Source organism: Sorex fumeus, unplaced genomic scaffold (assembly GCF_029834395.1).
Source record: "Sorex fumeus unplaced genomic scaffold, SorFum_2.1 ptg000006l, whole genome shotgun sequence".
Lineage (NCBI taxonomy): Eukaryota > Metazoa > Chordata > Mammalia > Eulipotyphla > Soricidae > Sorex > Sorex fumeus.
The window spans coordinates 39,904,062-39,930,938 of record NW_026606063.1 but is presented as its reverse complement, the minus strand read 5'-3'; the positions used below and the strand labels follow the sequence as shown (position 1 = coordinate 39,930,938).

At 51.9% G+C, this 26,877-nt stretch overlaps 1 protein-coding gene across 16 annotated transcripts in view; it reads left to right on the top strand.

Moving 5' to 3' along the window:
• DYSF (dysferlin) overlaps window positions 1-26,877 on the top strand; it is a 223,830-nt gene that overhangs the window by 32,848 nt on the left and 164,105 nt on the right. For all 16 annotated transcript variants that reach the window (XM_056123866.1, XM_056123861.1, XM_056123864.1 and 13 more), the window contains exons 2-5: window positions 241-296; window positions 1,460-1,551; window positions 22,392-22,497; window positions 26,458-26,572. In XM_056123866.1, the coding sequence (XP_055979841.1) occupies window positions 241-296; window positions 1,460-1,551; window positions 22,392-22,497; window positions 26,458-26,572 (369 nt within the window). The remainder of the gene's footprint in view (window positions 1-240; window positions 297-1,459; window positions 1,552-22,391; window positions 22,498-26,457; window positions 26,573-26,877) is intronic.

The following is a 26,877-nucleotide window of genomic DNA, read 5'->3' as shown; positions in this document are numbered from 1 at the left end:
GTCAGTCTGGGTAAGAGTCAGCCTGTCCTGATGGGGCTGCCTGAGCCAAGCAAGGTTGCAGGGTTGGTGTCTGGCCTTCTTTACAGGCTGTGTGTGTGTGTGTGTGTGTGTGTGTGTGTGTGTGTGTGTGTCGGGGGGGGGGGGTGTCTCAGAGAATCCATATGCATTTGCATTTTCTTGGTGGACGAGCGGCAGGGAATGTCAGAACTGGTGCCCACTTTTTCTTTCTGTCATTTGTAGGGGTGAAGAAGAGAACCAAAGTCATCAAGAACAGCGTGAACCCTGTGTGGAATGAGGTAAGCAGATGTCCCTGTCCTCCCTCTGTTCTCTCTGCGTCATGAAGGTGATGGGTTCCCAGTCTCAGGGGACACCAGCTGGACTCTCCTGGTGCTAGCGGAGGAAGGGGCTCGTGGCCTGGCTTGCTGGGGTAGGAGAGATGTCTCCCTAATGGTACGCAGCGTGTGGAAGTAGAGAGATGCTTTATCCTCTCCCAGGTAGAGCTGTCCAGGGGCTCTCTGGCCTACCTGGTTCACTCACACAGCTGTCCTCCCCACAGCCCTTTCTGGTCACCTAGGTTCTCCTCCGGCTCGGCTCTTCTTTTTCCTTTTGTTTTCGGCCACATCCGCTGTGCTCTGGGATTACTCCTGGCACTGCTTGGGGGGCCCAGGTTGACTGTGTGCAAGGAAAGAGCCCTGTGTACTGTACTCTTGATTTGGCATCTGCCCTCTTCTGGCTCCTGCTGGCCACTGGCCCCTCGATCAAAAGCTTTGTGGCTCCCTGACCTCACTTGGAAGTCACGGATGCCTGGAGGAGCTGCGGTCAGGAGGCACAGGGCCCCTTTGCTCTGAGGAGGGCCCTGAGGCCTCTGCATGGGTATAGCCAGCGTGGGCACTCCTGTGGGCCCACTAGAGCTCATGCCTCTGCACAAGCCCATGGATCTGCAGTCCCTGGCACAGTTTCCTGGTTGGGTAAACAGGGGCTCCTTTTCTCTTCTGCTGTGTCTCTGTATCTCTCTCTCTCTGCTGTTGTCATTTTTAAGGCTCTAAAGTCTTGCTCTTCATGCATTTGTTCATTCATGTATTCATTTACATGTTCATTCATTGACACATTCACTCATGTACTCATTTAATTCATTCACACACTGTTTCTTTCATAATATATATATATATATATATATATATTTGGTGTGTTGGGGCCTTTGGGCCACACCCGGTAGTGCTCAGGGGCTATTCCTGACTCTGTGCTCAGGAACTACTCTGAGTGGGGTTCACGGAATGATATGTGGTTCTGGGAATTGAACCTCGGTTGCCTGTGTGCAAGACAAGCTTCCTATCTCGAGACCCCATGTATTCATTTATCTACTCATTCATCCGCTCATCTACTAGCGCTCAGTGGCTTGTGAGGTCTGTGGTGACCCTGACACAGGGCTCAGGCTAAGATGTCTTTTCTTTCCTTGCAGGGCTTTGAGTGGGACCTCAAGGGCATCCCCCTGGACCACAGCTCAGAGCTTCATGTGGTGGTCAAGGACCATGAGACGATGGGGAGGAACAGGTGAGACACGATGAGGGACATGGTCCATAACCTGTAGGTGCCAGCAGGACAGTGGTGGATAGATTCCAGAACACGGGCCCCAGAGTGCTGGTGTTTGAACTCACATCTATCAGAGACCTACCTCTTGTGGGACTGGCCCAGGGGTCGAGGTTGGGGAGAGGCCTGCTGCAGCTTTGGGAAGGGAGCTCTGTCTCTTGGGCAGACCCAAGAGCCACCTGGGCTGCAGGGAAAGTGAAGGGCTGGAATCAGGTGTGCTCCTGTTGGCTTGTGTCCCAGGGAGCGGGAGAAAAGGCTCCTTGAGTCCTGGCCCGGCCCTCTCTCCTGCCCAGCCCAGGCTGCTGAGGGCAGCCGCACATGAAGGACGCAGGACACAGCAGGCAGAGTCTGCACAGGCCCAACGCTGCGCACAGAGGCTCTGTGCAGAGGTGAGACTGGAGGAGCAGGCGTGGTTTAGGAGTCAGGACTGCAGCGGCCGCTCTGGTGGTGCCTTATCTGCTGTGATGGCGCGCGTGCAGCAGGGAGGGAATTCTGGGCAAGGGCAGAGCAGACAAAGTCGTGGTGATGGAGAAGCGTCCCTGGGTGGGGACAAGGGCCCTGTGTCTCCTGGGCCCCCGGAGGGGGCAGACAGCACCCGCTGGGCTGTGGTCTGATGCCTGCCCATGGCCGCGGGGTTGGGCAGCCTATGGGAGCATATGGACTTGGGCACTCAGAAGTGACTGTGGGCTGATGCGGGGCAGCTGTGTGTGGTGTCCACGGCCAGAGGGTTCCTCCAGCTCTTGTGCTGACTCCTGGGGTCTGGGTCCCGGGAGCAACCCAGCCTTGCTGTCTGGTGAGCTGCTCACAGGGAGCCTTTGTCTGGGAACTGGGTCAGCTGCGACAGAGCCTGGTGGTGGAGTCTGGGCTGAGGAGGACAGAAGCGAGGAGGGAGGACTCGAGGCCCAGCAGACCGAGGAGGGGCTCAGGCTACTGGAAGCCTGGAAAGCTCGAAATCTTAGAAAGTTTGCCAGGGAAATGCGTGGCCCAGTCTTTTGGTGATTCTGTTGGTCACAGGTACAGGACACTGTATGTGTTTGTATGTGTGTGTGTACGTGTGTGTGTGGTGCATATGTGTGCATGCATGTGTGTGGAGCATGTGTGTGCATGCATCTGTGTTCTTATGTGAGCATGTGTGTATCTGTGTGCATATGTGTGTGCCTGTATGTATGTGCACGTGTGTGCTTGTGTGTGCTTATACATGTGTGTGCATGTGTATGTGCCTGTGTGCATGTGTATATGTGTGAATGTGTGTGTCCTTGTGTGTGTGTATGTGTGCATATATGTGTGTGTGTGTGTCTTCTTTTGCACACGAACTGCAGGTTGTGGGGACCCAGGTGTCTTGACTCTGTTTCACACAATTTGGGCCTCAGCAGTGTATACCTGTGCACGGGGATGGGGCTGGAATCAGTTCACACTGAGCTACCCTAATATTTTGTGCAAAACCGAAGAGGTGCTAGAAGGTAATTGCTGGTGGGTGATCAGCAGATCAGTGCGAAGGATGCTGGGTTAAACTTCATGGTCCTGGAAAGCTTCCTAGAGGAGGACCACTCAGGCTGACTGGGAGACAGGGGCAGGCTTTATGGAAGTTATTCTGGTGTTTGGGTGTGGAGGGAAACTGGGCTGATGCCGAAGGGCTAGAACTCAGAGGCGAGTCCTGTGTGCTCCAGTGAGAAGCGGGTGAGGGGTACAGTTGGGGAGGGGCTCCCAGACCAGGAAGAGGATGATAATAGTGAAACCATGCAGCTGACGTCTGCCTGGAGCTTTCCCAAAGTGGTGTGTGTGTGTGTGTGTGTGTGTGTGTGTGTGTGACACTCACAGACCCACACAGAGCCTGTCCCACTGCTTGGCTCCATGGCGTATATGTGGGTACCATGCTCCGATCATATATGTGATCCCTTGCAGACTGGAGCATAGTTGAGTGTCCCACGTCCTCATTACTCACAGGGAAACTGAGGCTCTGAGAGGTAGGTAAGCTCCTCCAAGGCTAGCAGTGGCCAAGATGTGATGGGAGGACAGGCCTGCAGGACACTCTGCATCACTGGGCCCCTGTGCAAGGGAAGCTCGAGGGTAGGTCCTGGGTCCTTCTGCAGTTCCCTTTCCTAATGTGGAAACAGTAGTTGAGCAGAGGCCTCTGCCGAGGAACGGGGATTCTGCTCTCAGCATTCTTACAGACCCTGGGGGAGGTATCGAGCCCCTGACAACAGCATGGTCTGAGTGCTCAGCACATATTTTGCATCTAGGGCTGGGCTGGTCCTCAGGGTGACTCGGACAGTGGTGTCCACGGGCTGTCCTGGTCTGGGGTCAGAGCTCACACAAGAAGACAGGCCGTGTTGCCTCCTGGGCTTCCAGGGTGTATCCCCTCTCTCCTTTGGAAATCCATACAGGGCGGTTCTCCTTCACATGACCAGTTCATGGCAGAGCCCGTGTGCTGGGCATCAGTTCCTCAAATGTCAAGTTGCCACAGAGCTGACTCACGCTTCCCAGTCTACCAGGAACTTTTCTTCTTATGATGACTTGCATGTCACTTGTGAGTTTTCCCAACATCCATCTCAATTTTGCATTTCTGTCCATTACAATGAAGGTCTAATTCAGCTAAATGCGAATTTATATTCATAAACATCAGAAGCGGCTCAGAGACCAGGAGCCAGACACGGCATTCTCAGGAGCTGGAGCGGGGGGGCCAGACTGTGGGGTCACCCCTCCTGTCCCTTCACTGCAGTTGCTTTTTTCTTTTTGTTGTATTTTTTTGGTTTATAAAACTATCAATAATGATTTCTTACGGACATAATTCCAACATCACACCCATCACCCTGTACCCATCTCCCTCTCTCAAGGAACCCAGGCTCCTCTCTTAAAACCGGACCCCAGCTCAGCCATGCCCATCAGTTCCCTCATTAGGTTGTTTCTGGATCTCTGTTGCTACCTCATTGTGTACCTTTATGCGCTGTATACGGAGCTCAGCTCGTTCTGTTCTGTGCCTTTCCTCTGCCTGACTCATGTCGTGTGATACCCTCATCATCATGGACAGGACTGGAGGACATCATTGCTGCTGTTTGCACTCTTTCTTGTGGCTGCTGTGTGTTGGGGTGCACACACCTGGATCCCTGTATTCACACCTGGTATGTGGGCAGTGCTGAGGATTGAGCTCACGGGGCCAGGCCACCAGGGTAGGTGCCACCCCACAGAGCTAGCTCCTTCCCCTCCCTTTTCCCTTCCCTTCCTTCCCGCTGTTAACGCAGTAGCAGTGATCATGGCACTCATGCACTTAGATGTGATGCTGGCGGGGGTTGTACATTAGACTGTGAGCAGTGATGGGCTGGGGGTGGTACATCAGACTTTGGGCAGCGCTGGCAGGGGTGGTACATCAGAGTGTGGGCAGTGGGATGGAGCAATAGCACGGCAGGTAGGGCGTTTGCCTTGCATGCGGTCGACCCGGGTTCGATTCCAAGCATCCCATATGGTCCCCCAAGCACTGCCAGGAGTAACCCCTGTGCATTGCCGGGTGTGATCCCCACTCGCCCCCCAAAAAAAGCAGAGTGTTGCCAGTGCTGGTGGGGATGGTACCTCAGACTGAGGGCAGTGCTGGCTGGGTGACACCTCTTAACTGTGGTTGCTTACTCTTTGGAAAGTACTCTCTGTGGGCCACATACCTTCAGTTGTGGTGCTCACACCTGTGCTCCCAGGGGTCACACCTTTTCTCATGGTCCCTGATCACAGCTGGCTGCCATATGGGGGATCTCAGGGCACAGAGCTGTGAGTGAGATTCAAACCACAGGTGGGGCCAGAGTGATTATGCAGGAGGTCAGACACTCAACTTGCACGGCCTGAGCTCAAGCCCCAGCACCCCCTAGAACCTGAGCCCTGCCAGGGGTAAGCTCTGAGCACAGAACCTGAGTAGCGCCTGATACCACCTGGTGTGATTCCCCACCCCCCTCCCCCAAACAAGCAAACAAAACAAACAGCCAGCCTTTTGGGGGCTCCCTTGGTACCTGTGGGACAGGGGGGTCAAACCCACAGCCACAGGCTTAGCCACCACGCTGTGAACAGTTTGGTCCTTGCTTTGCCTCTCTCCTTCGTCACTCCTCTGCTTATGTGCAGTGACCGTGTGTGTGTGTGTGTGTGTGTGTGTGTGTGTGTGTGTGTGTGTTATCAGGGATTGAATGCAGGATCTCACCCATGCCGGGTCAATGCTCTACTGCTTGGAGCTGTCTTCCACTTATTCTTTTTTTTTCCTCCTGCTTCCCCCCACCCCTTCATGCACCTCTTCCCCTTGACTTCTGGTGTCCTTGATGTTTTTGCGTCTGCTGTGAAGGGTCCACATCCACGTTTGGGGTGACATCCCAGACTGGTCTGCCAGCTGGAGTGGAAGCTTAGGAAGCCCCCGACCTCATCCCTCCAAGGAGGCTCCTCAGGCTGGGAGGTGCCTCTGGGCTGCTCTGCACCTCGTCCTCCCTGAGCCTGGGGACTCCCCAGCCACTGCGGGCTGGACCAGCTCTGTCTGCGAGTCAGGTTTGAGGCGCGCATGAAAGGAAGCGCGGGCGAGTCCAGCTGGCCACTGGACTCCGGTGCCGGCGCACTTGACAGTTTCCTGTTGATTTTGGGCTTCTCAGAGCTGCTGGCAGGAAGGGGCCCTCGTGTCAGAACAGCTTTGACCCCAGGGATATGGAGCCCCTCATACCTCATCAGGTGTTTGGCCCCCTGGGATGCTTGGCCCAGAGGTCCCTAGCCAGGTCACGTAGTGGTCAGCAGCAGCTTTTCCAGACCCAGGTGCTGGATGCCCCCAGAGGTTCGGGTCTCTTGGGCTGGGGTGGGGCTGGGCATCATGACAAGCTCGCAGCTGTCAGGCATGTGGATCGTGCAGTCTGGGCTGACAGCCACCGGCCCGACTTTAGCCAGGGAAGATGGAACTTTTTGAGTTGATGGGAAATATCCACCCTCCTCCCCCCCCCCGCCCCCCCACCTTGTGTATGGACTTGTGTGAGTGAAGAGCTAAAGCCTCTGATTATGATATCTTGTGCACTTAAATATCAATGGTGAATGCATACAGGGGCTCCCGTGCCAGACAGCACAGCCCCAGGGTGAGGGCCGGGGTCCAACCCTGCTGCTTCTTCGGGTAACCTGGGCTTTGACAGAGATCAGTGTCTGAGCCACGGCATGTGGACGGAATGGGAAACTGGCATGGGCTGCAGGAATTAGCCTTTCTTTCTTTCTTTCTTTCTTTCTTTCTTTCTTTCTTTCTTTCTTTCTTTCTTTCTTTCTTTCTTTCTTTCTTTCTTCTTTTAGCCACACCCGGCAGTGTTTGGGGGATGCTTCTGACTCTGTGCTGGGGAAATCGTGCAGTGACAGGGATCAATTCTGTGCCCTCTATGTACAAAGCATGTGCTCAGCACATCAAGCCCTCTCTCTGGCCCCAACAGTTCTTCTCCCCTCCCCCCTCCCCTCCCCCTCCCCCTCCTCCTCCTCCTCCTCCTCCTCTTCCCCTCCTCCTCCTCCTCCTCCTCTTCCCCTCCTCCTCCTCCTCCTCCTCCTCCTTCCTCTTCCTCCTCCTCCTCCTCCTCTTTCTACTCCTCCTCCTCCTCCTCCTCTTCCCTCTTCCTCCTCCTCCTCTTCCTCCTCCTTCTCCTCCTCCTCCTCCTCTTTCTCCTCCTCCTCCTCCTCCCTCTTCCTCCTCCTCCTCTTTCTCCTCCTCCTCTTTCTCCTCCTCCTCCTTCCTCCTCCTCCTCCTCCTTCTCCTTCCTCCTCCTCCTCCTCCTCCTCTTTCTCCTCCTCCTCCTTTCTTCTCCTCCTCCTCCTCCTCCTCCTCCTCTTTCTCCTCCTCCTCCTTCCTCCTCCTCCTCCTTCTGCTTCTTCTTCTCCTCTTTAAAAAATATTGTAGTGCTGGGGAATTGGGCCCACACCCAGAGGAAGAGAGGGAAGAGAGGATATCACACTCAGGGTCCCAAACATGCTAGGCATGTGCTCTCTCTTCTACTTGAGCTGTGTCCTGGTCCATCAGCACTTCTTGAATCTGTCCAGAGGAGGGAGGCCAGTGTGGATCTGGATGGGGACTCTGCCAGGTTAGGGCTAGGCTGGAGGAGCTTCGCTCCCAGTGTCCCCATGGATTAGCTTTGAAACAGATACCACACCGCTCCTGTAATTACGGTGGACATGGTCCCCACTCAATAATCATGGCTAAAACTGCTCATCATGCTAAGGGTGCTATGGCAATGATACAGTGACAGAAGAATCCTGTTGGGGACTTCTGGACTCAATGTGCACAACCCCACAAAAGAAAACTAATAGAGAGGGGCTTTATTTGCTAAAGCCTGATGTAAACCCCAACATAAAAGTGATATCTGTGAGCCAGGTTGGTGTTGGGAAATTTAAACAGAAAACAATTGTTAGGAATCACAATAACAATAGTTTCAGTAAAATCAAAGTGAAGATTAAGAAAAAGCAATGTGCTTGATTGCACTGTACAGAAAATCTATACAAGTTAAATGGATTTAATTTCATTTGTTCTGAAAAATGTCTTTTTATGGAAAGTCAATATACATCAGTATTTTTTTTTTGGTGGAGGGGTCGTACTCAGCAGTGTGAGGGATCAAACTCATTCTTACCTCTTCTGTGCTCTTCCCTGTGGGCCATCTCTCAGGCCCCCAGGGAGGTACACTTTTGATTTAAATATTCAGTAAATCTGAACACAGAAACAAAAGACTCCATGGAGTCAGAACATTCTCCAGGATCCAAATGATGCTCCCTTGATTGCAGTAACCCACACTCTCAGCCAGGTCTAAGGGGTGACTAAACCCCATAGATACTCAGAACACTCCATTAAGTTTGAATGGCTCAGTATTGCATGTCCTTCTATCAAGAAATCATTCCTTATTTTATTTATTTATTTATTTTTGCTTTTTGGGTCACACCCAGCGATGCACAGGGGTTCCTCCTGGTTCTGCACTCAGAAATTACCCCTGGCAGTACTCAGGGGACCATATGGGATGCTGGGAATCAGATCCTGGTCGGCCGCGTGCAAGGCAAATGCCCTACCCACTGTGCTATTGCTCCAGCCCCTCATTCCTTATTTTAAATATTAACAAAGAATCTAGTATTTTCTCTGGCAGCCTTACTCCAGAGTGACTGTAGCTCAGCCCCCTCTAGTTAGTTATTTGTTCTGGAAGAATGACTAAGAGTAATAAATTGGATGTTAAACCCAACAACCACATTGATAGTTTAGTCTTCACAGAGAGAAGGGAACAAGAATCCATGCCTACCTTCTGTGCGAACACTTGGTTTGTACACACAGTGCACTCATGGATGCACACCCCTTGATGTTTAAAGAAACAGAAGCAGTCCTCCTAAGCATGTAAAACATTGGTATTTCCCCCCTTTGCTTTCCCTTTAATTGCTGTTTTTACCATGACCAGGGTTCACACACACACTTTGATGTGGCTCCAGCGTTCTCCAGCTGCAAAGTGGCTAGTATTGCATGTGGATCATGCTCAGACTGAATGTGTAGCTTCACTGAATCTCATCGCTGGGCCACTATATGCATGTGTGTGTGTGTGTATGTGTGTGTGTGTGTGTGTGTGTGTGTTGGGCCACACCTGGCTGTTCTTAGAGCTTACTCCTGGCTCAGGCACCAGAGATCACTTCTGGCAGACTTGAGGAACCGTATGGAGAGCTGGGGATTGAACCCCGATCAGCCATATGCAAGACTAATGCCCTACCCTCTGTAATATCGCTCCGTGGGATCACTAGGATCAAAGAAGTGCATGAACATATAACATTTTTTTAGATTCTTCCAAATAATGTGCCTGGCTAATTTTGATTCTTGCTTGTGTCTTGAGAGGAAAAGATCCCTTGTAATGTTTGTGTATGCTTGATCCCTCCTAAAATTGGGCTGTCACTGTCACTGTGACTGTCCTCCTGTTGTTCATTGACTTGCTCGAGCAGGTCCAGTAACATCTCCATCATGAGACTTGTTGTTACTGTGTCTGGCATATCGAATACGTCATGGGGAGCTTGCCAGGTTCTGCCGTGCGGGCGAGATACTCTCGGTAGCTTGCCGGGCTCTCTGAGAGGGGCAGAGGAACTCGGGTTAGCCATGTTGGCTGCATGCAAGGCAAACGCCCTACCTGCTGTGCTATTGCTCAAGCCCAAAATTGGGCATCTTTTATTATAAATTTTTTCCAAGGTGTTTTTATTGAATCATTGTGAGATAGACCCTTATAAAGCTGTTTATCATTAGGTTTCAGTCTAGATTATTCCAACACCCATCCCTCCACCAGTGCACATTTCCCAGCACCAGTGTCCCCAGTTTCCCTCCCAATAACTCCCCACCTCACTCCCAGCCTGCCTCTATGCCAGATAATTTCTCTCTCTCTCTCTCTCTCTCTCTCTCTCTCTCTCTCTCTCTCTCTCTCTCTCTCTCTCCCCCTCTCTCCTCTCCTCTCCTTTTGGGCATTGTAGTTTGCAATTCAGATACTTAGGGCTGGAGCGATAGCACAGCGGGTAGGGCGTTCGCCTTACACGCGGCCAACATGGCCGACCCGAGTTCGATTCCTCCGCCCCTCTCGGAGAGCCCGGCAAGCTACCGAGAGTATTCGATATGCCAGACACAGTAACAACAAAGTCTCCAATGGAGACGTTACTGGGCCCGCTCGAGCAAATCGACGATCAACGGGAGGGCCTTTACCTTTACCTTTTAATTCAGATACTTAAAGCTTGTTGTATATATCCCTTTACCTACTTTTAACCCTCAATTTTTGTCCAGCGTGATCATTTCCAACTATTATTGTCATACCTGTGGTCCCTTCTCTATCTTACCTGCCCTCCACCCCAAACACACTTGTGGTAGATTCCAACTAATGACCAGTCATCTTAAGTTGGACATCTTTTAATGTGTTAACGGCCTACTTCTAGTTCTTCTTTTGTCAGTTGCTTGGGAGGGAGCACCCCGGGTGTGTTTGTGCCCAGGGCTCACTCCTTGCAGTGCTCAGGGGACAGTGTGGTGCCAAGGAGTCAAGCCTGAAGCTGCCACTTGCAGAGTGTTTGCTCTGTCCTTTACGTCATCTCCCGGTATCTCTCCTTGTATTTTGAATTTGCTGTCTTTTTCTTACTCACTCATGGTAGTTTGTACATTTAGGATTGACCAGGACTCTTCCCTCAGTCTGTTTCTTTGGGCTGGGCATTTCCTCCTACAGTTGCTTTGTTGCAGTGTCATTCCCATGTAGACTGTTGCTAGCCCCACTGTGCACACCGCTTTAAGAAACAGTGGTGTGAAACTTCTGGTGCTAAGGAGGCCAGCCACACATGTGAGGGAAAAAGGGAGCTCAGATAGAGAAAGGAGCACCAAATAAAGGGTGTTGGGAGGATCCTCCCAGGATGGGAGATGCATGCTGAAAGTAGACTATAGACCGGACATGATTGCCACTCAATGCCTCTTTTGCAAACCACAATACCCAAAAGGAGAGAGAGAACAAAAGGGAATGCCTTGCCACAGAGAGAGGTGGGGGAGGGGGGTGGGAGGGTTACTGGGATCAGTGGTGGTGGAGAATGGGCACTGGTGGAGGGATGGGTGTTTGATCATTGTACAATTGAAACCCAAGCACAAAAATTTGTAAATCTACAACTGTACCTCATGGTGTTTCACTAACAAAAATTAAAAAAAAAAGTAAATGATGGAGAATGGGCACTGGTGGAGGGATGGGTACTGGATCATTATGTAACTGAAACCCAAGCACAAAAATTTGTAAACTTACAACTTACCTCATGGTGTTTCACTAATAAAAATAAACACACACACACATACACACACACACACACACACACAAGAAACAGTGGTACGGAGTTAGGTGGTGGTGATGATGGTGTGTGTGTGTGTGGGGGGGGTGTTGCTATTGCTCAGCGTCCAAGTGCAGCGACAGCTTCAGCTGGCCAGCTGCAGGCCTCTCCATTCTGGAGTCCTTGAGCGGCTGCTCGGAGGCAGGGAATATCTACAGTCACCCCACTATTGTTCTCAACACATTCAGAACTTTTGACATATCCTGATCTGCCAAGGATTTTTGTGACCGTCTTTTGCCCTGGATTCTATCCAGCATATGGCTGGTTTCAGAATAGTTTTTCTTTTGTCTGTCTCTGAAGTGGAAAACTAAGGTTCCCCTGGGGCAGTCCCTGAAGGATCAGATCTTGAAAGGAAGGCTGTTAGAGACCAGGCGGGCTCTGGGAGTGTGGAATGTTCCCCTGACCCTCATTTCCTGCTCTTGCCACCAGGCACGCAGGGCTGAGGCTGGAGGGGGCTCAGCTGCTAGTGTCTCTTCTCTGGGGTTCTTAACCCTGCCCTGAGCAAGGGGCTTGTCCTGCCAGGGTGGGGCTCTTTGCTTCCGGATCATGCCTGGATCCTGGTATCTATTGAGAAAAAGGTGCTCTTAGAACCAGAGACAAAAGGGTGTGAGGTGTGATACATGTATTTTCAGTTGGCATTTCCTTTTCTTTTTTTTCTCTTTTCTTTTTGTGTCACACTGGCAGTGCCCTGGTGTTTACTTCTCTGTCTCTGTGCTCAGGGATCACTCCTGGTGGTATTCAGGGAACAATAGGTGGTGATAGGGAGTGAAGTGGGATTGGCCAGATAAATGCCTTGCCCCTGTACTGTCTCTCTGGCCTGGCATGTCATTTCATTAGCAGCAACAACAACAGTAACAATGGCAACTCTAGAATCATGCCACTTATTTCTTTAAACCTAAACATTCCCAGGACAAGAACGAGAGTGAGTAGGGTGTTTGCATGTGCTCAATCTGGGTTTGGTCCCTGGCACTTCGTATGGCTCCCGATCCTGCCAGGAATGGTCCTTGAGTGTAGAGCCAGGAGAAAGCCTTATCATCCCATGTGGCCCCAAATAAAACAACCCTCCAACCACCCCCCCCCCCCCGTTTCCCCTCCCCCCTGCTTCCCTTTGCTGTTGCCGTGATCTGTCTGGTTAGAGTGCTCAAAGCTTTCTTGGTTGAGGAACTGGTAGGTCACATACTTGTGGTGTAGTGGAGGTTTGTATTTTGGTGGTGGTGCTGGGGATCCCAGACAACACTGGGGATGTACTCGGCATGTGGGGGGGGGTGCCAGGGTGGGGCTCACAGTAGGGCATGGCAGGTGCCCTACCACTGAACTATCCTGGGCCCCAGCAGGTTCTTCATTTAGTTTAAGCAGATACGAATGAGGACCAGAGAGATGTTCAGAGGGATGGGTGTGTGTGTGTGTGTGTGTGTGTGTGTGTGTGTGTGTGTGTACGCGTGCACGTGCGTGTTCTGCATGTGGGAGCCGTGGATTGGAACTCTGGTACCACACAATACCTGGAATATCACTGGGTATGAATTAAAAAAAAAAGACAAGGAACGAGAAGCCCTTCTATTTATTTAATTTAATTTATTTAAATAGGGCTGGAGCGATAGCACAGCGGGTAGGGCATTCGCCTTACAAGCAGCCAACATGGCCGACCCAAGTTCAATTCCTCCACCCCTCTCGGAGAGCCCGGCAAGCTACCGAGAGGTATTCGATATGCCAAACACAGTAACAACAAAGTCTCCAATGGAGACGTTACTGGGCCCGCTCGAGCAAATCGACGATCAACGGGAGGGCCTTTACCTTTACCTTTTATTTAAATAGGAGCCTCCTATTTATTTTAAAATGTTATTATTATTATTATTGGGCTAGAGCGATAGCACAGTGGGTAGGACGTTTGCCTTGCACGCGGCCGATGCAGGTTCGATTCCTCCACCCCTCTTGGAGAGGTTGGCAAGCTACCGAGAGTATCCTGCCCATACAGCAAAGCTTGGCAAGCTACCTGTGACGTATTTGATATGCCAAATACAGTAACAACAAGTCTCACAATGGAGACATTACTGGTGCCCGCCCAAGCAAATCGGTGGACAATGGGAAGACAGTGCAGTGCTACAGTGCTATGATGATGATGATGATGATGATGATGTTTGGGGAGCATAACTAGCAGTGCTCACATCTTACTCCTGGCTCTGGACTCAGGGATCATGGCTGGGGGGCAGGGGTTTGAGGGGCCTTTTTAGAATTTTTTAAACGTGGGTTGTTTATTTTATTTATTTATTTTTTTGCTTTTTGGGTCACACCTGGCGATGCACAGGGGTTACTCCTGGCTCTGCACTCAGGAATTACCCCTGGCAGTGCTCAAGGGACCATATGGGATGCTGGGAATCAAACCCGGGTCAGCCAGGTGCAAGGCAAATGCCCTACCCGCTGTGCTATCACTCCAGCCCCATTGAGGGGTCTTTTGTGATGCCAGGGATCAAACTGGGCTTGAATGCTTGCAAGGCAAGTGCCTCAATCCCTGTGCTATCTCTACAACCCCGGTAGGGAGATTTCAAACAGCGGGTAGGGCGTTCGCCTTACACGCGGTCAACATGGCCGACCCGAGTTCGATTCCTCCGCCCCTCTTGGAGAGCCTGGCAAGCTACCGAGAGTATTCGATATGCCAGACACAGTAACAACAAAGTCTCCAATGGAGACGTTACTGGGCCCGCTCGAGCAAATTGACGATCAACGGGAGGGCCTTTACCTTACCTTTACCTTACTCGATCACAATATAGTTGTTAGCTTTGGTAGAAGGAATGAGGTTGCCATACTTTTGTCTCATTGCTCCTCCCTTTCTGATTATGTAAATGAAGCAGGTGCTGTCTTCAGTGGCTGTGCCCGTGCCCGCTGCCTGCTGTAGGGACCAACCAAGGGCCTGTAGTCATCATGTTTCTCTGGGCTCTGGCCGGGATCTGTTGCTGACCCTGTGGAGTTGTGGTTGATAGAAAATGGTCTTGTGTAGAGGACAGAGAAGTAACAACTTTAATTTATGCTGTTTTTTGTTTTCTTTTTCTTTCCCCCCCTGGGTTTGGCACCACCTGACAAAGCTTTGGGCGTTTGGGGAGCATGGGCAGTTTCTCTGTTCCTGATTCCTTTTTTTTTTTTTTTTTAACAGAGCAGGTTGTTTGAAAAACATGTAGGATTAACAGCAAAGCCAACCTTTTGTTTAAGAAAGTAGAGGAAAGAGACTGGAGATACAGTACAGCGGGCAGGGTGCTTGCCTTGCACACGGTCAGCCCAGGTTCAATCCCTGGCGTGCCCTGAGCCCGCCAGGAGTGATTCCTGAGCACAGAGCCAGAGGAAGTCCTGAGTACAACCAGGTGTGGTTAAAAATGGAAAACAATCAAACAAATAAAATGTGGCTCTCGTGGTCCCATTGCCCAGGGTTACTCCTAAACTCAGAGCCAGGAATAACCTCTGAGCACTGCAGGGTGTGGTCTAACACCCCATTCCCCCAATTAAACCACCACCAAATAAAGTGTGTCTGAAGCAGGTGACACTGTGTCTAGTTCACTCCCCGTCAGGAGCAGCTGTTATTAGGCATGAGTCCCCTGAGGATAGGAGTTTTGTCAGACCTGCAGGAGAGCTTCCACAGGACACATTTGCTGTGGTACCAGGAATTAAATTCATGCCCTCATCATGCTCTACCACTGAGTCACATTCTTGGCCCCAAATGATAAGGTTGCTGGTGGCTTCTGTCAGTGGGGAGAAGGGAGAGGTGGCAGGCTAGAGAAAGGAGTCTGCCACCTCCCTCTCTCCCCGCCTCGGTCACCTGGGAAGTGCCTGGAAAGTCTAGGACTGATGAGTTTGTGATGAGCCCCTGCACGGTTCAGACCCCATGTCTCAGCAGCCCCATGAGACAACATCGAGCAGCATCCAGAGTCCAGTTGTTTTGCAGGCGTGGGAGGTGATCCCCATCGCCTGATTACTCAGGGAACTGTGGACTCAGGCTGTGGTGAGGAATTGCTATTTGCAGGAAAGGAAAGTCAGTCTGAAATCTTACCCAGGATCTCTGGGTCTGTCACCTTCTCTCACAGAAATGAATTTCAGGAGATGAGTAGGGAAGGAAAACAGTTTTACTTAAAGATAATGAGGAACGAGAGAGAGAGAGAGTAGAGGAGAAGCGAAGAGAGAAGGAGAGGGCAAGAGAGAGAGAGAGGAAGAGAGAGAGAGAGAGAATGAGAATGTGGGCTTCTCTAGAGGCAGAGAGAGCTGTTAGAGCTGGGTTATATGTGGATGTTCTTCAGGTTACTTGCCTGGAGTTTTCTGTGGACATGAGTTTACCAGGGTGCTGTCATGAAGGAAGAGCTTTGAATTTTTGGTTCTCCTTCAGGTCCTCATCACAGTTGTTAGTCTCTGCTAGAGGTTCTTCTCTGCTGCAGGGATCCAGGCTCCTCTTAAGCCAACAGGCGCCAGTTAGTGTCTTATCAAGCCTCAGTTCTTATGTCCACAAAGTGGGTCCAGCAATAATGCTTTTATCTGCCTCAGGGCTAGTGACAGAATAACTTCCTCAAATCCCATCTGGGTTTTATTATGTCCCAAAAACTCATTTCCAGCCACCCCTCCACCCCGTCTTACCTCTCTCTTGACTGCTTCAACATGACTGTAAAGGACTTTCTTGCCATGTTTTAATGGAACATTTTTGTTTGTGGAAAAAAAAGAACAATATGGATCTTATATAATAATTATACATAAGAGATTTCTAGGTATGGTGCAAAAGATACTCAGACCAGGGCCAGGGAAATGGCTCTATGGGTTGAGGACATTTGCAGGAGGTATCTAACTTTCATGTTCCATTATTATTGTTATTATTATTATTATTATTATTATTATTATTATTATTATTTTTGTCACACTGGAGAAGCTCAGGGAGTATTCCTGACTCTGCACTCAGGAATCTCCTGGAGGTGCTCAGGGGACCACATGGAATGCCAGGGATCAAACCTGAGCTTGCCATGTGCAAGGCAAGCGCCCTCCCTGCTGTGCTATCACTTTGGCTCTCCATTATTATTTTTAGTGCTTGAGCTGATAAAGGGCTGGAGTGATAGCACAGTGGTAGGGTGTTTGCCTTGCACACAGCTGGGCCGCCCGAGCTGGGTTTGATTCGTCCGCCTCTCTCGGAGAGCCCGGCAAGCTACTGAGAGTATCTCGCCCGTACGGCAGAGCCTGGCAAGCTACCTGTGACGTATTCAAAATGCCAAACACAGTAACAAGAAGTCTCAAAATGGAGACGTTACTGGGCCCACTCGAGCAAATCGATGAACAACGGTGACCGGTGACCGTGAGCTGATAAAAATTTAAGGGCATCTTAAAACTAGAGAAACCAATAGCCAGAGAGGTGGTTCCTGGTCGTTTGAGTCCTTTATCTGGCCAGTGCTTCCCGAGAGATTCCCCCACTTCTAAGTTCTTTTCCTTGGCTTTTGGGCCACACCCTGGTGGTGCTGCCTCAGGGCTATCCCTGACTTGATACTGGACTCACTCCTGACTGTGCTTGAGGGACCAGGAGGTGCTAGAGGTCACGCCTGGTCTTCCTGCATCAAAGCTCAAGCTCAGCCCTCTGAGCCACCTCCTGGTCCTGATTTCCATCTCTTCGTACCTCTACTGGAGTTCCCTTACCTATTATCACCATATAAGAGCCAGACGTCTCTCTTTTTCCCAGCAAGAGGCATATTACACACATTTTTGCACTTTTTTTTTTACTTACCTGTGTCTGAGGAGGAGTCCCCCACACCTGTGTCATCCCCTGAAGCATTCTGCTGTCTGACTATATGCACGGGTGCACTTGGTGGCACTGTCTCCCCAGGTGACTCTGGCTGGCCCTTCTGTTTGGCTCCTTCAAACAGCGATGTGAAATGAACAACCTGATGTTATCACATCAAAATGCCTAGATTTCTTTGTGCTTCATTAAAATATACTCGGTTGACTCGGACCCTCCCCCATGCTTCAGATTGGAGCTGCCCTTACTGCAGGTCGGGGAGCTGCTTTCTGTGGGCGGGGAGTTTGGGGACAGGGCTTCTCCCAGGGGACACTCCTAGGCAGTGAGTTACTGGCTGTGCCTGCTCTGCTCTCTCTCTCCTGATGGCTCCTTCCGTGTCGGGGATGCCAGTGGTTCTCTCAGCGCCCACACTCTGCCTCCACATTCCAATAGCACCGGAGAACAGCAGAGCGGCTGTGTTTTTGCTGCATTGTTGCATGAGTGGGCTGGAGAGGATGGTGATGGGAAATGGGTCAAGGTCCTCTGGGATTTCTAGCTCTGTGCCGGCCCCTCCTCCTCCCCCAGGTCCCTCCTGACCTTATCTGACCTGACTGAGTCCTTAGGGCCTCTGCTTGGTGGCCATGAGCCCGTAGCATCCCTCAGCATCCCTGGCGTGCCCGGTGCAGGAGTCATTCTTTCCTGGGGCATCCTAAGCAGTGCTGGGGTGCCCAGAGCCTTTTCCCAGGGACAGCTGGGCGGAATAGGCCAGTATTCCAGGGCCACAGGAGACGGCGCTTCCCGCATCCAGGTGCTAGGGGACCACAGGGCCCTTTAGGGTCATATCCTGGGGTTCTTATGGGAGCAGAGGGTGCCAGGAATCAAAGTCGGGCCTTGTGCATGCGCCTGACCCCTGAGCACTTGCCCAGGCCTATGAGTCAGTCTTGATCTCTGGAGAGGGTATTTCCCCTCCAATGTTTGGGTCCCCTAAATAAAGCCAAGGCTCCCCCATGCTCCAAGACCCCGAGTGGCCGTGGAGTCTCCTGCCATGTGCCTCAGGCTGTCCCGTCAGGAGACTCTGTCCTCTTCCTGCTTCTCTGGGGGCAGCTGCTGGCAGCCTCCAGCCCTTTCTCCCAGGGGGGAAGAGACTGGAAGAGCCACTTAGCTCTTGAAAGGGGCTGGCCCAGGGCCCACTGCAGGGGCAGGAGGGGGGGAATCCTGGAGCCTGACTTGGGGAGGAAATAACAAGCAATCCCTCCAGGCCGGCTCTGAGGGCCCGGGCTGGCAGGGGTGGGGCCGGGCTTCCTCCTGCATTTCCTCTCATTGTTCCCCGCCCTACTTCCGGGAATTCTCCTGGGTGGAGGCAGGAGGGCTGACCACCCAAAGGGAGCTGACAGGCTGGGCTTTGCTCTGCGACCTCTGGCCCCTACCAGGCCCCTGTCCCCAGCCCCCAGGGCCCCCCAGCTGGATAGAGTCCACCCACATGACCACCTGGGAGTCCCCACAGGGAATCCTGGGAGTCATCAGCCTGCCAGAGTGAATCTCCAGGCCCTTCCTGCCTCAGTTTCTTTCCTGGTGCAGCTGTTGCTGGTCACCAGTGAGATTCAGTGTCTTCTCCTCCTCACAGCTGTTCTTTCTGGTATGGCTGACCAAGTGCCACCCTGGGTTGTGGGCATTTAGTGACCCTGAAGTCGGTGGACCCCCATGGGTGGCTTACATGAGGCAGAGAAGAGAGAAATGGTCACTTTCTCCCGATCCTCCTCTGTCACCCTGGGACCTCTTGGGAAGTTCAGGACTGATAAAGTTTGTGATGAGCCCCTGCGCAGCACGGGCCAGAGCCCCGCCAACCGTACCAGGTGACCGTCAAGCCACACCTGATGTCCACTTGGTCTAAGCATGGGAGTTGATCCCTGTCACCTGATTTCTTGTGGCAGAGGAAGGAGGGGTGCTGTGTACTCATGTTGGAGTGAGGATTTGCTCTTTTCAGGAAAGGAAAGTCAGTCCCAGGCCTTATCCAGAGTTACCAGGTTCTTGTCTTGCCTCCCAGAAAAGAATTTCAGGAGTAGACATGCAGTGAAGTAAAACAGATTTTATTTGGAGGGCTTTTAGAAAGGGGAAGGAGGAAGAGAAAGTGAGAGGGTGTAACACGCTCAACAGAGAACGTGGGCTTCTCCAGAGACAGAGAAAGCCCCAGTACACATCTCAAGAAGAGAGATGCTGACAACACATGTGCTTGGTCATGTGGGCACAAGCAGTACATGGACTCAAGGCAGCATATACACTTCCTTCCTTTGTTCAGTTGGCTTTTATAGGGTTTCTCCCACCTGCCCCCTTAGGGGGCTTCCTAGCTAGGTAAGAGTTCACTGCTAAGGTTGTTGCCAAGGCAGTAGAGTTGGGAATGGTCCATGGTCTTCCTCTTTGAAATTCTTTCCCTGGCCTTTGTTCCTGCTGGAGCTTCTCTCAAGGGTGTGTGTGTATGTGTGTGTGTGTGCGTGTGTGTGTGTGTGTGTGTGTGTGTGTGTGTGTGTGTCCGTAGTGGGGGGTGGCAGGGAATGTTCAGCCTGCTCTGTGTCTGATGCCAGTGCCAGGTGAAAGTCTTATCAGGCCCTTTAGCTCACAAGGTGGGCTTTCTGCAACCTTAGGCTATTGATGTTTTTACATCCTAGGAATCCCATTGCCATGAGTGCCCTTCCCTGTTTACCTGCCTACATCAACTCAAGGCACAGGTCTGGCCTGTGTTGGGAAGGAAGATTCTGCAAACCAGTTTCGAGTCTAGCAACATGATCTCTGGCTTCAGGGAGGCCCTTTGAACCTGCAATGAGGGTTAGAGAACATGTCTCCCTACAATGCTTTCTTTTATCTTTGTTTTTTTTGGGGGACATGTAGGGCACACCAGTGATGCTCAGGGCATAATGCTGGCTCTGTGCTTGGGGATCACTCCTAGGGGTGCTGGGAGACCTTGTGGTACCAAGAAGCCAACCCTTTGCATGTAACACAGATAACTCTTTGAATTACACCCTCCAGTCCCCCTTTGCCCTTTCTTGAAAGAAATTTAGCAATCTTGGTTATGTGAGTGCCCCAGGCTTGTTTCCTTGCTGTCAGGGGACCTACAAAGCAAACACGCATCTGTGGGGTTCAAGAGGAGGGTCAAAGAGTCATTATTGTTTGGTTTGGGTCCAGAAGTGTACTTGAACTGCTACTGGTTTGTTTGTTTGTTTATTCCTCATGATAAAATGTGCCGACACTTGGCACTGCAACTATCAGCGCTGCACTGACCATGTCTGGGAAACTGTGTAGCGATCACTGCACCGTCTCCAGGATGCCCTGCTCCTGCATCCACTCTCAGCCTCCTTCACTCCTTTCCCCACCCGGGGAATGCCTGCTCATTCCCAATCTCTGCGGTTTGCCTGTCTCATGGATCCTATAAGGGGATCTGGTCCTCTTTGTGCTCTCACGTCTGGCACAGCATCTCCAGGGCTTACCAGATGGAAACACTTGTCAGAGTTTTATTCCTTTTTAGGGCTGAGTAATATTCCTTAACCTTGTTATGCCATGTTTGGTTCATTGGTCTGTTGCTGGGCCTGTTAACGGAAGCAGGGTGCTTGCTGCTCCCCCAGTGGCTTTTGTGAATTTAAATCATGTTGCATTGAATATGGATATACAGATATGTGGGAGCCCTGGCTTAAAGTAATAGGGGGACATTTATCCAAGAGTAGAACATTTAGATTGCCAGAAGTCAAATTTTTGGGTCAGGAGGTCATTCTATGTGTGTTTAATTTTAAAATAAGGTTTACTTGAGGCCAGAGAGATAAAATAGTGGGTAGGGCCCTTGCCTTGTACATGATTGACCTGAATTTGATCCTGGCATCCCATATGGTCCTGTGAGCACCACCAGGAAGAGTAATTTCTGAGTTCAGAGCCAGGTGTAACCCCTTTGTATAGCAAGGTATGACTGAAATACCAAAACTGAATAAATAAGATAAGGGCTACACAAGGCAGCGTTTGGGATCTACCGGGGCTATTTCTGGTGGTGCTCAGGGAGGTCATATCCCATATAACCACCATTGTCCATAGCAACTGCACCACATCCCATATAGCCATCAATGTCCATAGGAACTGCATCACATCCCATATAGCCACCATTGTCCACAGGAACTGCACCACGTCCCATATAGCCACCATTGTCCATAGTAACCGTACCATTTTCAATTTCTACAGTAGTTTGTAAGGTTCCAGCTTCTCCACATCCTCACCAACACATGTTATTTTCCATTTTTTCAGTTGAAAAGAATTTATAGTATCTTACTTCACTGGTTTCTAGTACCAGCTGTTAGGTCAAATATGTTTTATTTCACACAGCCATAAGAACCCTGATTGGGCCTGGTGCTCTGGAGCCTAGGACCAGAGGGCTCCCAGGGACAGTGTGCCACTTATGCACTGGGACAGAACCCAGGAGCAGGGCCAAGAGCCACCACTGCTTGCTGCTCCAGTCACCGTGGGGTGCAGAGTTGAAAGCAGAGCCTGGGACATAAGCTGTAGCCACCACCATCATCTGTGACCCCAGCAAATGCAGTTTATGTGTGTGTGTGTGCGTGTGGTTTGAGCCCGACAATGCCCCACATTGCTCAGGGCTTATCTCTAGCTCTGTGCTCAAGGGTCACTGTTGGTGATGCCCAGGTACCCAGAGGAGGTGCTGGGTATCGAACCAGGATCAGATGTGACTGAGGCATATGCTTGAATCCGTGTCTTTCTCTGGCCCAGTGTGTTGTGGCTGAGGCCCACAGCCTTTGTCTGGACTCTCTCAATGTCCAGTTCTTCCTGTGACCCTTCTTTTCCCGGGCCCCTTCTCGCTGTGCGCTGAGGGGTCTCGCCTATGCAGGCTCGTCTCCCTGCCCTGTTTCTTCACCTTTGAAGGCAGGGAAGACCCTGATCATTGCTGGTCCAACCCTGGGAAACACGCACAGAGCCATCCTGGTGGGCAGAAACTCCCATGTGTGGGAGTGGAATGGGCACAGGGTGGACGAGCTTGGCTTGGGGGATGGAAAGGTGGCTTTTAGCCCTCTCCTGCAGGGACAGTGGCCTGGTGTCCCAGCAGTGGTGCAGAGGGCACCGGGGAGTCTTGAGATCTGGGTGACTATGTCACTCTCGGCCATCTGGCCTTGTCCGCAGAGTGTGTAAGTGGCGTGTGTTGGGGGGTCGCTGTGGAGAATGGACATACTGGGCCAGGCTCATACATTCCATCATTCTCTCCTTGCAGGTTTCTGGGTGAAGCCAAGGTCCCTCTCAGGGAGGTCCTTGCCACCCCCAGTCTCTCTGCCAGCTTCAACGCTCCCCTGCTGGACACCAAGAAGCAACCCACGGGGGTAAGTGCGCCTGGGTCTGGCCCCTTTCACCCATCTCTGTTGCCTTGGGAGTGGGCGGTTCCTTGGACTCACCATATCTTCCCACGTGTCCAGGAAGTCTTGGTTATGACTGGCCCCATCTTCCCAGTAGCCTCTGCTCCAGACCTGGAATTCTGAGTCATCTGGGTCACAGGTGAAAGGGAGACAGTCGGCTCCCATGCCCACCAGGGCTGTCAGACCCCCCTTCCTCTCCTCCTTCGTCCTTCCTGCTCCTTCCCCAACCTGCCCAGTGCCTCCCAGTCCTCTCCGACAATTCCCAGCCCTCATCTCTAGCCTCCTGTTATTTTTAGAGAGCTAAATATACCCCGCGGGGTTCTTCCTGGTCAGTCAAGTGCCTGACCTCCCCTTGGAGCTGCCCCACTTCCCAGGGTGCACTGGGCGATTATCGATTTGGAAATACTTCCTCCCCAGAAGTGTGTGTGTGTGTGTGTGTGTGTGTGTGTGTGTGTGTGTGTGTGTGTGGTACGGGGGAGGGGAGAGAAAGAGAGAGACTGACAGAGACAGAGAGACAGACAGAGACAGACAGAGATAGACAGACAGAGGGAAACTGGGGCCCTTGCCTGGATTGGCTGGCCAGTCCGGGCCTAGCTCTGAGTAAAAGCACAACTGTTTTCTGAGCCCAGGGCAAGGCACGACTCAGGTCCCAAGCAAGTCCATGTTCAGCGGAAACAAATATCACAGGACCCCAGCGCCTATCTTCCCAGGCTGGCCGTGACTTGTATGTCTTCCTCATTCCTGCCCTAGGGATGCTGGAATGTTCTCCTGAGGCAGTGTCCCTCCCCGAGCACTTATTTGTTCTTTTTTCTGGTTCGCTGGAGGCTGACCCTGCTCACTGCCCTGATCAGGGCCTGTCCTCACCCCCTCACGCCCGTCCACTCTCAGTGCTGCTCAGGCCCCTTTTCACCCTCTCATGCCTGTCCACTCTCTGGTGCCCTGCTCGGAGCCCATCCTCTTCCCTTCATGCCTGTCTCAACTCTGGTTTCTCAGTGTTCCTCATGGCCACGAGGGCCTCTCAGCACAGCTGGAACATTTCGTGGTGCTCTTGCAGAGGACATTTGTGACCCAGGTGTACAGCACCAATGACACAGGCGCAGAGTTCTAAGCCGGGTTGGCTGTTGCTCCCCCATGTCTGAGGAAGGGTGCAGCCTGCTCTGCTCAGGCCTAGCTCAGTGTTCAGGAGAGCCCTGGGGGTGCTCTGAGGACCATATGTGGTGCCTGGGTAGAGCTGGGGTCCCGTATGTGCATGAACCCGATGCCATCTCTCTGGCCCTCTCCTCTCTTTATAACAGATGCTCTAAGTTGTGTGTTTGTCTGTTTTTGCTGCTGCATCTCTGTGTTCTGCTCAGATGTTGTCAACACTGGGTAGGAGTCTTTGCTTTACTTAGGGAAGTAACCAGGTGTCTTGTGGGGTGCGTGGTCTGTGTTTGTGGGGAGAAGAAGTGATGGGTCAGGCCACCTGTGTCCAATGGATCCCCCACGTCCCATCTCTATGATACAGGCCCAGCTCAGGCTGAGCCCAGTAAAGATCCCAGCCTCATTGTATTGGGCTTGTGTTTGCTGATTCTCTGCTGCCACCATCTCAAAATTCCTAATAATTTTGGAAAAAAAGTGGGGTCAAGGTATATGTAGCTCATGGCTTGCATTTGTTAAGTTCTGGGTTTGATCCTTGGAACTGAAAAATAAAAAAAAAATTTTTTTTTGAATGAGAGACTTCTATTTTTTGCACGGGGCCTGTGAATTATTTGGCTGGTGGTTTTATAGCACTTCCGGAGGGTGGGGCCTGACTGGGGCATGGGGTGGGGGACTTCCTGTCTCTCATAGGAGTCTCATGAGATTCCAGTAGTTGCAGCAGAAACAGTATTCTTATATTAAATTAAAAATAATAAAAAATAATAAAATTAATGTAAGAGTTAGAGAAAAGCAGCAAGTACAGAAAGCATTTTATCCTACATAATTTCAGATTAAATTGTCGTCCAAGCGTCCAAACAGCCTAAGTTTAGTATTTTATTTTTTATGGTTATGGAGTTTTTACTACATAACTGCAGCACAGTCTTCAAAACCAGTTTAGCCTTGAAGCAACACTATAGTGAAAGCCAAATCTCGCCTCCCTCAACCCTCAACGCCCCCGACTCACTTTGCTAGCGCTGGTCCTTCAAGTGGCGACACCTAGTGGTGCATATGGAACCTGCAAGATGGGCGAGGCACCACCGCTGTTCTGACCTGAAAGGGTCTGTCTCTTTGCCTTCCTGTCCTCCTTTCTCAGTGTCCAGAGTCCCACCTTCCTACTGGCCCTGCTTTCCCGTGGCCTGGCTGCCTCTCACCACTTCTCTGCTGGAGGGTTTGAGCCCCAGATGCGAACAACCAGAACCTTTCAGATCTCACCCAGGACCTGCACCTTTGGGTCAAGGGCTTTGTGCTAGAATAGCTTTGACGCTATTACATCAGGAACAATCATACAACAAAAACCTGGAAAAATACCTATTGTCTCACAAGAAGTAAAAGCAAAATACCTGATAGACAGCAGAGCTGTATGCCATAATTAAAAAGTGTTAGAAATGTGTCAAATGTGAACAGTGGGACAATTGCAGCCATTTAAACAGTGATACATTCACACAAGTGTTTGTGCCTTCCAAATGTTCTTAAATGCAGGCTTGACCAGTCTGGGCAATATGAAGTCTGCCCCGGAAGGGCCTGTCGGGCTTGTGTTGCCAGGGATACTCAGATCCTGGTGGCTGCAAAGGAGCTGGGACCGGGGGCTGTCCTGGTCCAGCCCGGCTTCAGCCTGAGGCCTTGAACAGTGCAGGTCTGGTGGGTGGGCTGGTGGGGGGCGCTCAAGGCAGCATCCCCCGATTCGTGTGAGTGGTGGGGCCAGACTCGCCTCTCAGTGGTCAGAGGTGGGATGACTGCGGGGAGCTGGGGTCAGGAGAGCTTCAGGAGGGAGAGGGGCCCCAGAAGCTGAGGGCACCTGAGACCCCCTGGAGTTATCTGAGCCTGAACAGAAGAGCAAAACTGGCCTATCTCTGGAGAAACAGGTCTGTGTGAGTGTGCGAATGTATGTGTATACATGTGTATGTTTATGTACGCACAGGTACTCATATGTGTATAGGCGTATGCCTGTGTATGAATGCCTGTGTGTGTGCGCATGAGTCTTTGACTGAGCAATGGTCACAGCGCTTTTTCCCGAAGAGCGTCCAGGCTGAGAGCTGAAGGTCCACGTGGGCCCATCCTTAGGGCACATGTACCATAGTCACTTGCTCATGTGTCTCACCACAGCAGAGCCCTGGGATTCGCACCCCACGTGCTGTCACACAGGCCGGGCAGTGGGCCCTGCACCTGAGCTCCATTGCAAGCAGTGCACCCCAATTCCCTCCCAGCCCTCTCCCCTAGGCCCATCATACATGTGCCATCAGTAAGCCTCTGCCGTGACCTCTGTCATGACCCTCACTGGAACCGCTGACCCATCCTGTCAGCCCATCCGTGCCTCCCTGAGACTGGGAAGTCTTATGTCCATACCTGTTCTCAGCACAGAGAGGGGACAATTTTGCTCAGGCTCCCGCAGCTGCTGAGGGGTGGGACCTATTCCAGATTCTGTATTTTTTTTTTTGGTGGGGTGCTCAGGAGGCCTGGAGGCCACTCCTGACAATGCTCCGCCAATGTCCAGTTACCCAACGTCAGGACCTGAGAATGCACGTGGTGCTGCTTGAGGGGCTAGACCCAGTGATGCTCAGGGGACCACGTGGCGCCAGGGTTGGAGCTCGGGAGGGGTGCAGGATGCACAGATGGGCCCCTGCCTGCTGTGCGAGTGTTTCCTTACCCAGGCCACGAGTCTGACAGCCCTTGTCCCATTGAAGGGAGAAGAGGGCACACTTGGCGGGGTGGAGTACGAGGCCAGCCCACCCACCCACTCCCCATCTCTTCCAGGCCTCGCTGGTCCTGCAGGTGTCCTACACACCCCTCCCGGGAGCCGTGCCCCCTTTCCCCCCATCAGCGTCTCTGGAACCTTCCCCAACTCTGCCTGACCTGGACATGATGGCCGGTGAGGAGCAGGTGGGGGTGGGGGCCACGGGTTGGGGGGAGCCCAGAGGTGCTTTCACACCCAGGGAGGACCGCAGTGAGGACACAGCCAGCAGCCCAGAGCGGAGAGGCTGTGGGCAGGGAGGGCTGAGGGCTGCTGCCAGGCTTCATTCAGGTGAGGACCGATCCCTGCCCAGGGCTTGGGCAGGTGTGCTGGGATGGAGGCCTGGATGCTCCCGGCAGGCCTGGGGCACTGCAGCAACAGAGCTAGGGGCTCCATGCGAGAACCCAGGGCTGAAGTCAGGGGATGGGAGTTCTAGTCTTGCC